This window comes from Leuciscus leuciscus, assembly GCF_965113295.1.
Source record: "Leuciscus leuciscus genome assembly, chromosome: 5".
Taxonomy (NCBI): Eukaryota; Metazoa; Chordata; class Actinopteri; order Cypriniformes; family Leuciscidae; genus Leuciscus; species Leuciscus leuciscus.
In genome coordinates, this window is record NC_138729.1 from 20,475,016 (window position 1) to 20,487,353 (window position 12,338).

The following is a 12,338-nucleotide window of genomic DNA, read 5'->3' on the forward strand; positions in this document are numbered from 1 at the left end:
CATTGCTATTTTAGTGTACTATTACAGTATTGATTCATACCTTGAGTTAGCTTTTTATTTTTTATCACAAAATAAAGCTAAAACATTTTAGCTTTATTTCAATTAACGAAAAAAAAAAAAGTTTTTGTTTTTTTGTATGTGCGATTTGCATCTGAATTAATATAAAGCACCTTTTAGTACTTTGAAAAGTGATTGTATTTGCATACTGAAGGCACAAGGTCTCCTCTCTAGATCAGCTCTTAGTTGTGGGTCTTTTATATACAAACACACAGGTATGCACAAGCTGTTTCATCTCTCAAACACAAGAGTCATTCATTTCTTACACCTTCACCAGTGCTGCTATATTTCAAGGCTTTCACCATGAGCCAAGTTTCCCTTCTGAACACCTCACGATATAAGCGCTCTTCACACACTCTCAGAGTGATGGAAGAACAGTGTGTTCCTCCACAGGGGCCAAAAGGGGCTCCCCTGTGCTCTCAGCCTCTGTGGCCCCTGATCATTTGTTAGTCTGGATGTTTCTTCCCTGTCTGATCCCTGCTGTTATTCAATATGACACCGTAGCATCACACGGCGTGATCCAGTACAAACAGCGGCGCTGCCAGACGCTAATAATCAGGGCCACGCTGAAAGCAAGAACACTTGAGCTTGTTATTTATTAACCTCGGCATCCTCCATCGCTCTTGGGCTGTCAGACTCAGACCATCCGCAGAGTCTTGATTTCTAATCCCAAACCCGGCCGCCGTGATCCCTGGTCACCTCCGGATACTCGCTTGGATTGTAGTTGAAAAGGGCATGATCAGGAAACGGCTCATTCCTCATGGAGGTCTTTGGTAGATTTCTTGCTTTTGTACTAGAATCGGTTGTTTGGAAGGGATTGATTGTTAACCCCACATGGCACACATATGTGTTCCCTCCATCATCCTGGATCAGAGAACTGGGAGATGTCATCTAGTAGGCTGGAGTTTGTTCATTTGGAACAGTGGCAATGAGGTGTATTGCGGAGTTGTCTAATGGACTGTAAGATATATGCTAAAGTGAAAAGTTAATTCTCATGATCTCATATGAATTTCTATAAAAGTTTTTTTTTTAAGTAAATGAGTTGGACCAGATAGACACCCAAGTGTCTAGCATTCATATGTGAACTTCAAATTGATTGCCATTGACGGAAATTTCCGGCTTTCTGCATTTTCACTGTTATATGGTAGGGGGGGCTATGATGCATCTTCTGAAAGAGTAATGAATCTACTGATCAAAGCACATGCGAAAAAGAAGCAGAAATAAGATACATATGTAAAATAATGCGATCATCAACATTAAACCACATATAAATCTGCCTAATGTTACTGAATGAAATGTCAACCCATGAGGTAAAGGACTGTACAAGCATTAGGGGTGTTGATGGACTCGATGTCTTTGGTAAAAAATGCAACATTTTTCTCAGCTTTTTGCTCAAAAGGTAGATTTTTTTAACGAAACGGCCACATTTAATCTTTGATAATTATTTTTTTTTAAATGCATTAAGTTAGAATAAAACTTAATAAAACTTTTTTTTTTTTTAAGCCGAGGCTCTGTTCTTGCTTTTGATATATTGCATAATCAGATATTAGTACAACAAAATATTCTGGGGGCCATGAACATTTTGTGAAAATGATCAAAAAAGTTGGAAGTGGCTGGCAAAAAAAAAAAAAAAAAAAAAAATCGCTGGTGGAGAAAGAGTCAAAAGCATCCCAGGATGCATCTTATGAAGTTGGTTGATAGAATGTCTAAATTGTGTTGAGCTGCAATCGAGACATACAAATATTAGTATTGCCAGTTCTGATTTAATGTGTTTGTTCACGACATAATTTGTGTGTCCATTTTGTGCTATTTTAAAGTTTTAAAGACTAAAATGTGGAGAATAGTTCTAATAAAGAGTGCATACTCTAAGTATGGCCACACTTCTGACCGGTTGTAAACATTTAAATCTTTTAGTAATTTGCAAGTTTCAAATCATGTTTATTTTAATTTAAACTTTTAGTTTACAGTAAAAAAAAAAAAATCTAGTGTTTTACAAAAATATTTTGGAACAAACAATTAAATACTCCCCAGTTTTGCATATATTAACCAAACAGCAAAGACAAAACAGTGCACAATGTTACAAATAAGAATTAATATTAATTGAAAACTTTCAATTAATATTCATTATTTGTATCCATTCAAAAACTTAATAGCACAATTCGTTTTAACCAGCTTTACCACAGGTCTACAGATACATGCCCATTTCGTCTTGTTTCTCCATAGGGAATCTTTTAGAACGAGTCAAAATCAGATTGTCCAGTGATCAGTGCCGCCCCCTCCGCCTGCAGGTCTACAAGCAGCTGCACAAACAGGCTGGTTTGATCCCCATGACAGTGTCTCAGTGCGGGGCTCACCTGTGACACATACTGCTCCAAATTCAACACAGTCCTCAGGTCCTCAGCCAGGCTCACCGCACAGGAATCTCCCCAGGTGGAGGCTAGCGTGCCCGGACGGAGACGAATCAGGGTGCGGCACACAGTGGGACTAAGGTCCAGAGGTGTAAGTTGGGTTTTGTAGGTAGGCACGTGTCGGTCTTGAAGGTAGGTGAGGAACAGGCAGCTAAGCACCCATGAGCAGGACTCTATGAAGGGAACATCCCGCACCTGCGAGCAAGGAGCGTCCAGAGCTTTGTCACCTTCTTCCGCACAGCGAAGGAGCTCCTCACGTAGGGCCTCGAGAGAAACCAGGTCCAGAGGGGTCTGACCTTCATTGTCACGCAAATGTAGAAGAGGAGAGCCTGGAAAGGAACAAGGGAAAAAAAATGCTTACTGTACAGGTTTACAACAGCATCAAGCATTTGACATGATCTGACGCAGTTAAGATCAAGGCTGCTAATTATTTACAAGATCAGCAAGCCATTCTTCAGCTCTTTTTAGAGCAGCGGGGTCAAGCTTTTGGTTTGGTGGTTATAGGGGGATTTTGAACCAGCTGGCTGACTAGCTTAAACAACATCTTAGGAGCCTATCGCTAGACCATGTTAACCATTTAAGAGCAGAAAACATGTTGGGCTGGTTTAATCTGTTGTTTTTCAGCAGGGTTGGGCTGGTTGAGGTCATTACACTTTGGTAAATTTACGCTGTTTAGGTGAATGACGTCACATCAACACATTTAGCAATGGGCAACGTCAACAGCAAACTGAGTCATCATTATTGTTCAATGTCAAAATCCAATCTGCTGAATTGTTTTAGTTTATTAAACACACAGTCAGTCATCCTGAGTAATTAAAACCATGCTTTTTTAATCAAATAAAGTTGGATAAATATACAGCAGCTCTGTGAGGAGGAGGAAGATATATCTTTCAAGCACCATTAGTTTGGTAGGGAAACTTGACTAACGTTGAGCCACAGGCTAGCATCACAGCTAACTTATGCTAACACACAATTAACAGGCTAAAATCTCAAAGTGGATCTTAGAATATACATAATTAAGACAGAAAATATTGTCAATGGTTTAAATCCAAAAGTTCTACATATAAGAATTAGCTATTTTTCCTATCTTTAATGTAAACACTTCTGAAGAGATTAGCATTAGCATGCTCTTACTAAAAATGTACTGAGGCGCTACACTGATGCTGTTGGATTGTACCATGGTACTGAATGATTACTATATTCATGTACCATGGTATCTACATGGTACTCAAAGGGATTTCAAAGAATACCATGGTACTTGTCCAAAAAACATGGTATCCATGATACTTTTTACTGTTAGCGTGGCCTCAACCAGTCATCGACATTGTTGAAGTTAATGATTAATGATAAAGTTAATGATTTTCAGATCCGTAAATAATGTATAACACAAATCAATATAAAAACTTCAACAAACTCATTTCCTTCAACTTCAGTTCTTTGCAATAATACATTTAATATGTAATTAACAATAATACATAATTCCCAGAATAATGCATTCGATTTTCACAACAGAGCTTGTAGATGCCCATACATGTACGTGTTAAATGACTGTTTCTCTCTTCTGTGACCACAGTTAAAGTGGCTTTAGTGTGGCTGAATGCAAAGCCCATACACTCTCGTTCTTGGCTTAGCAAACGCCGGCCGTGTCAAGTGGGCTCTCTGTTTACATTTAGTTCTCCCTATTTCTATGGGAAACTGCTCTTGATGATACTTGACTCTTAAACCCCTGAGCTAATGTGGCAGCCGTTCTGCTAAAGCTCAGACAACTCTGCACCACTCTTAAAAGCTTTGCCGTGCTTTCCGCTTGGTGCTGCTACTCAGACAAAGTCCTATTATCAAAAGACAGGATCATTGTGTGCACAAGTGCAAGAAAAAAAAAATGCTGTTTTATATTACAGTAATACCAAAGAACAGAATAAAAATCTCCTTCCTCTCTCTTTTACATTATAATTGTCAATCTGTTTCAATTAAACTAATTAATTTTCGAAAATGCACAAATAATCAAATATGATCAGATACCATCACCATACCTTATATAGCTTTATTTTGTTAAGGAAATCTGTTTATACTGACAAATAACTCCTGGTATACTTTGGTTAAAAAAAGAAAAGAAAAAAAAAGTGGATTTTTAAAACTGCTGAGGTCAAGGAGCTGAAGAAGAGAGTAAGTCCATGAGACAGCATCGAGGAGAAGAACAACAAATTTCTTCAGAACAGGTCATCACCGTGACCCCCCTCCATGGATGAGATCTTGCCCAGAGCTCAGGCAAGAACTTCACTGGTTTAAGGTCAGAGTGCACCTCTCTGAATCATTGACAGATGCATTCAACATGTACGTTTTTGGCTTTAGGGAAAACATTGTTATTTGACAGGAAGAAAACACCTTTTTCATTTCAATGCTTACAAAGTAAGACTTTCAAATACAGTGACAATTCAATAAAGCTGCAAACGTCTATTCTTTGTTGAAGGGAGAGGCCTTGGATTGCCTCCAGCTTCCCCCTGCTTGATGTTCCACTGCTTAAAAATTGGACAGAGAGAAGGACATGCTTTATGCATGCTTAAATGGTACCCAAGCTCTGAAAAGGTTTGTTTTTTTCCCTTGTAAGGGGAACGGGAATGTTTGCGTCCTTCATGACACACTAGACTTTCAAACATCTCTTTTTATTCATACCAAAATGGGCGCACACACTAAGTCACGCTCAAGTGCTTCATCTCACACTATAAGTACCATGACACCACACCGCAAGCACATGATGAAAATATAGCATCGGTATTCAACTAAAAGCATTAATAAAGTATATACGAATATTACGGGAGTGTTTAAGCAACTATTTTGCTGCAATTGTACTATTATACCATGTTCTTTACTAGCCCAGAATACCAAAAAACACCTTAAATAAAAATAAATAAATAAAATGAATCCTCGCTGTCGGGTTTGTCAGAGAATCTTTCTCATTCAAAATACACACTTACCATAGCCTGTCCGCCATCACTGGAATCGGGTAGGCCGCTTTGTCAATGGCGGTCCCACTGCAGAGCTGTCAAATACTGACAGGCCGAAACCTGGAATGTGACAAAGGCTGAGACGGGGCCCTGCTTTCCCGACCGCCCTCACAAATGTGCGCTCGCCAGCGACTGCTGATGAATGCAAGATATGGATAGGTCTCCCTCCCCCCGGACGGCACGATCAGTCGTAACCCTTTCTTCACAATGGCCCATGAAACACACATCTGTCAGTGCTTAGCCACGTAGATGCACCCGCAGCCGCCGGAGTGGTCAGCCGGGGGTTTTGATACGATACTGGCACATTCGTCATACCGAACGATTGAAGTGAGTCCAGGTACTGGCGTGATGTGTCAGGTACTCCGCTCGGCAGATAAATAAAACACCTGGGGGTATTAAATGCCAGAGATGGTAATTATGCCCCCCGCACAGGCGACAACAATTCGGGGGGATTCATCCCTCGCAGATATTTGCTCCTCTGCCACAGATGAGCTACAGCTAACGTGCATGTAAACCACACATCATTCAGGAGCAAAGCAAGCCGCCCCTTAGCCTTTAGAGGGCAGACGAAGACTAGAAATAGAGAGGTGGAGGAGGGGAGGCAGAAACAAGAGCGAAAACCATTCCATCCGTTCTGTATCCACACATATTTAATCTAGACAACACAAGCCCTTAGTCTATGAACCCACGATACACTTCTTTGTCATGCTGTGAACCCGCAGACGCACACCGACCCAACGGAAGTCTGTTTGTGTGTGTGTGAAATCACATTATACTGACTAACAGAGATTGACCAAGACAAAAGGCCAGGCAGGCTCAGATTAGGACAGATTACTGTGCATGGGGGGCACAACAGGAGCTTTTTGTAACCTGATTCCCTGGCATCACACTCGAGCGACACGGGCCCCTCCCTGCTTCGCATTACAAACACAACGCAGACGACCCTTGATGCCTCCATGCCAGACTGATAAAGATAGGTGCCATTCATCCCACCTAGATTATCAGAGCAGCACAGTGTGGTTTATGGCACACAGATGGAGCTGCATAAAGATTTGAGTGTTTCAGCGGTCTAGTCTCAGCCTCAGCCTCACACGGCACACTGGACCACAGTCAGATACATATTGCATATAAAAAGGGCAAGAGCTAGATGAAATTACCAGTTCTGGTCTGATTGACTTCTGGGGGTCAAGGTGCATCAAGTTTGCATTAATACAAATTTGGTTTGTCCAATGAAAACTGATCCATGGATTGCATAAATTGTGCCAGATTAATATTAATATTGACATTATTTGTTAAAATACAAATCAAATACAAAGATATATATTTCTATTTAACATTTTAACAATTTGATTTTATACAGTATTTAAATATTAAAACAATATTAGTATTAATATTAATGTTAGTATAAAATACTCAAGAGTTGTGTTTGAGGCACATAACACCTCAGAAAAAAAAGGTACAAAAGCTGTCCCCTGGGTTGGTACTCTTTCATAGGGTACACCTTTGTACCTCATTTACCCCTACAGAGTGCACATTAGCACCTAAAGTGTGCATAGTACCCAAATGATACATCTTAGTATCTTTTAGGGGCATTCGCTCTTGAGGAACATTTTCATAATTCCTATAACTATAGACGGAAGTATCCGCTTTTTGGCGTTTTCTCACCGCAGGAACTGGGAACGATTTTAGTTAAAGGAACGCCTTTTGAGGGGGAACTTAATTAGCTCCTACTTCAGAGTAGGGTCTAACTAGGAACTACCAGTGACGTAAGTGTATGCTGATTGGTTGAATACACGCCATACGAAACGCCAGCACCCACCATTTTTAAAAAGCCACGAACATGGAAAACAGCGCTAAGACATAAACATACAGAAAGCTAATGTTAAAGTCGTATTTGTCTGCAGCACTGTTATTTTCTCAGCCTCAATGATATGTACTGTAACACTGCAAGTTATCGTATGAGTTTTCATCTCTTAGCCCTCCTTGCTCTTTTAATTGCTTAACTTAAACGTCCTACATTCCATCTCTGTTATCACGTTCTGTCGGCCGGCTTATGTCACTTCAGAGTTCCTACTGGCGGTGCGAATGTAACCAGGAAAATGGCCCTAGGAGAAAACTTAGTTCTCTGGGGATCACCATGGTGGCTAGTTCCTATAACTAGTTAGTAGTAAGTAGTAGTAGTAGTAAGGCAGTTATAAGCCTTTTGATGAGGTACCTTTTACCAAGAAAGTACCGATTGAAAGGCTATCAACAGGGTTTGAAATAAACTTTTTCACTCACCAGCCAAATTGGCTAATACATTAAGTCACCGGCCATTCAGAACTTCTAGCCAAAACAAAAATATCAGAAATAAACCAGATTATCAAAGTCACAGCTTACATTTAAATAAATGTATTATTAAATCTGATTCCGATTCATTGTATTGCTTTCAGCTCTACGACAGTCAATCACTATTTGCGGATACCATTCAAATAAAATAAAAATAAATGATTCTCTTATAATAGCCATGAGTTTACCTGCACATAGCAATAAATACTTTTTGCCCAAAAGTCTTGGACATGTGGAATTTATGGAAATGTGTTGGAAAAAGTAACACTTAATTGTCTCCTAGGGCTTTGGCGAAGAGTTAACCAGTTGCACAGCAGACGGGAAGTGTGGCGGACATCTCAGATAGGCTTATCACACACCGATTGCGTCATTGTGTACTGTTCTCCCTGGCTTTCCCTGGTTAAATAAGGGTTAAATAAAAAAAACTCGCATTCCCATGTTCGAGGCAGTAGTCCAAAACAGTGAATCTAATCACCAGGCAAAAGTTCACTTCAAGAATGAACAAACTGGTGTCAATGAGTTTGAATGAAGGTATTCGGGGTAAAAAAAAGAACAAACAGAAAGAGAAAACGCAATCTAAATTATTTCTCTATATGAAGCATATGTATTCAAGCCACAAAAACAAACCTGCTACTGAAAAATGCACAATAAACAATATCTAGGGAGAAGTCAGTATGTCCGAAATCGTCATTGTTTATTGGAAAACAGTGTGAGTGGCGCGGCATGATTTTGAACAGCCAGAGTCGTAGTTGGGCACCAATGAGATTACAATGCTGCAAAAATAGAAACCAATTCGACAGACAAAATGTCCTGCTGTCACGATTGTGGCTGTTGTCATTACTGTGCAAGTATTCTCACACATATTTCAAAGAATCTGTGCCATTTGCAAAGAAAAAAGCTTGCTACAAGTTTGGTGGAACTCATACACACCAAATTCAGAGTCAAACATTCGGTATTGATCCTAACAGTGGCACAGCTGAAAGCCTGGTGAGCTCAGTGTGAGGAAGTGACTTAGTTAATTATGCATTTTAATAGGAGAAAAATTATGCAGAGGAAGCTCAAAGGCACTCACAATCAGAGGGAGAGAGAGACTGAATAAAAGAAAAACAGGGATAGAGGGAGAGAAGTCTGAGAAGAGAAGCTGATTAATGTATTTGGTGTGACTAGCACAAACAAACAAACAGAGCATGAGGAGTTGTGTAATGACTAAATCGAGAGCTTTGCCAGAGCTTTAATCTAATGTGGCTTCAATGCAAAATGCGAGGGGGAAATACTCCTATTAATGTACACAGAGAGGAAGAAAAAGAGAACAACTGCGTTTGAACTCAGCCTTATTAACAAAGACATTGAGCCATCGTTTGTCATTACAGTGCTGGAGCGACGACGCCGAGGATCTCTAAGCCTTTAAGTGTTTTATACTCTAATACCACAACAAAAAGAAATCATGGCCCTTTTGTTACTCTGAGTTACTGTCTATACTATTGACGACGGGTAGGAAATATAGTTGAGAAATTATTGATGTATGGTAACATTTTGGAGACAACAACACTTCTAAGAACTTCAGAAAGTCATGAGACAATGCTGGAGAAGTTTAGTGACATGGATTACAGTTTCACTCATCAAGGCTGTTTGAGTAAAAACTGATCTATTATTGTGACAATAGCTGCGTTTCCATTACCCTTCAAATTGCACAAATTGAAATTGAAAATACGCCCAATGGAAACACGTCAATTTCGCAAAATTCCCATATATCACAAAAAAAGTTTTTACGCTCGCATGAGGTGGTTTTTCAGGTAATTCGAAAAAGGAATATTTTGCAAAACTGCAATGGAAACAGTTTTTGTGCATTTACAGGTCACCTGACGTAGACGGTGCGGTATGTTTGGACAGAAGACGATACAGAGTTCTTTATTAAACGCATAAAAGACAAAAGAATTACGGGAAAACTGGATTCTAAACCACAAAGAAATGCCACAATCAAGACCTCGAAGCAGATGAGGGAGAAACACCCAGAAACACCTCATAGGTGCTGCTCCAAGTATAAGGGTCTTTCCCTGCCATTAATGTTGGATAACACGCCTACGTCTCCTTCGGTTAAAAATATGGCTAGTGCGGTGGCTGTGATATATGTAAACCCATCCCAACATCGGTTGCCACAATTATTGAAAAAAAAAAAATTACGTTTCAGTTGCATAACATCAGTTAATGGAAACACCGTCATTTCGCAATAGTTTTTTATCGACATCTATACAATCTGTAATTAAAACACGGCTAATGTTACAATTATGTTTACAACAATTTTAAAGCAATAATTCACCCAGACATTTAAATTCTGTCACCCTACTCACCCTAATTTTACTCACCCTAATTTTGTTCAAACCAGTATGACATACTTATAGATATTCTGAGGAATGTTTTTGTCCATATAATAAAACACCATTTGACCCAATTGACTTTTATTGTATGGACAAAAAACATTGCAACATTTCACAAAATATCGACTATTGTGATCCATAGAAAAATGTCAGTCACGCAGGTTTAAACGAGTTTTTCTTTTTTTTTTTGGTATAGATATCGTCAAAGTAAATGAAGTTCAAAAGAAAAAAAGAAAAGATAGGACTTGATTTCGTCTATCAGGATTTGTTAGGAATCTGTTGATCAGGAAAATTGGGCGATGTGGTACTGCAAAAAGAAATTTTGCTTATAGGCTAGATTTTGAAAACATTGGAAACATTTCTCTCATTTTCTCTAAATCATGCATAATGTGACCAGGGACATATTATACATGATACATTTATTAAGAAACAAATAGGGTAAATTTTGAAGTCACGTTCTTGCTAGAGATGCACCGATTACAATTTTCTAGGCCGATTCCGATTTTTCATAGAGTTTGACCTGCCGATACCGATTTTAGCCATTTTTTCTAACCACTTTACAGCACACACAAATATTTATTTTCTATCTTTTCTTTAATAGAACATTTTACATTTACATGATCGGCAAATTGGCCTTCCGGACGACATATATCGATCTAACATCGTTTTAAAAGGTAATGAATCAATTGTATCGATACTAGGAAATAGTCAAGTCAAGTCAAGTATGCTTTATTGTCAGTTCTTCCACATGTACAGTACATACATATAGAGAAATGAAATTACATTACTCTCAGACCCATGGTGCATACAAATAACATTAACACTAAAGATTAAAAATCTAGATAAAATATAAAATATTTTATAGTCTAACGTGCTTAGCGCATTGGATGTAAGCACGTTAGACTTTATATGAATGTTTTTTCTTTGCACTTTTAATGATAAAGGCGTTAAACGTTACTCGATTCAGTCTGCCTATCTGTGACGTCGTCGCCATGCGTGACGCGCCAGCAGCAGCGCGACAACAGTCAAGCAGCGCAAAGTCTCTCACCTCAGAAAAACGGACTTTCCTGTCCTCTCAGCCGCTATACTGCAGTAGCGCGCACTCTTCAATTGCACGCCCAAATGCGGCGGAGCGCGCTGTATCACTTCACTAAAGTGCAAAAGACATACGAGCATGCAACGTCGTAAATTAGTAAGTTAAGAAATAAAAGTAAAATACCAATAAATTACGTTATTGGTTTGTCATGTGTGTTGCTATTTATCAGGAGCAGTTTCATGTTTCTTTACCAGTTCTTCTAAGTATTGTGTATCACCATGGTAGCCTAATTGTTGTTTGTTTCCATAACAAAATGCCACTTACTGGTTATTTTGTATATTTTTATATGACTGTGGTGGCTCATACCAAGATTGTATTAACAAAAAAAAAGTGCCTACTGTTTATCAGTATTTGTCATATTCTTACAATTTTTTTTTTTTTTTTTTGTATGTTAAGTAAAGGGGGACAGAACTTGTGTGTCAACAATTTTTGTGTAAACAAATGTATTATAATAGGCTTATATAATTCCTAAAAAGGTGGGTCGCGGCTTGATGACCATGGGGAAATGTGGGTCCCATGGCCAAACTATTCAAAACATCATTCAATGTTGTGATAATCGTAATTAATAATCACAATTACAAATTCAAGGGAATAATCGACAATTATCATTTTTGTCATAATCGTTCAGTCCTACTTATTAAAATAAAATGTGAATGCATTTGACATTAATTGTTGTTTACTTGTTTGTTTATATCCATAATTAATTGATACCTGATTCCCTTACAAGAATTTTTGGCTAAAAAGTCACTGAATCGATTTCAAGTCACTGAATCGTTTCGGATCGTATCGTTCTAAATGAACCAATATCGTCCTTGAATCGTATCGACAACCATGAATCGCGAATCGAATCGAATCGTTGTTAAAACGAATCGTTACACCCCTAGTGTATAGCCTTGCAGTATAAAGATATTTCTATATTTTCTGGCTAGTTTACTTTATTTTATTTTTTATAATCATAACCATACTTGCAACCAAAACTGAATAATGAAAAAAAGTTTAAATGGGTAAATCTTCTACAAATATTTTTGAGTCTTCGTTTTCTTTTCTGACATACTGACATTTCTGACATTCT

The 12,338-nt window shown here is 38.6% G+C and overlaps 1 protein-coding gene across 2 annotated transcripts in view; it reads right to left on the reverse strand.

Annotated features, from left to right (window-relative positions):
- Window positions 1–172: 172 nt before the first annotated feature.
- Window positions 173–12,338, reverse strand: part of slf1 (SMC5-SMC6 complex localization factor 1) — a 49,420-nt gene continuing 37,254 nt past the window's right edge. Inside the window, exon 17 of one of the 2 annotated variants that reach the window (XM_082170010.1) lies at window positions 173–2,794. In XM_082170010.1, coding sequence (XP_082026136.1) covers window positions 2,289–2,794 — 506 coding nt within the window. In that variant the 3' untranslated portion in view covers window positions 173–2,288. The remainder of the gene's footprint in view (window positions 2,795–12,338) is intronic. The other variant, XM_082170009.1, reaches the window with a different exon arrangement.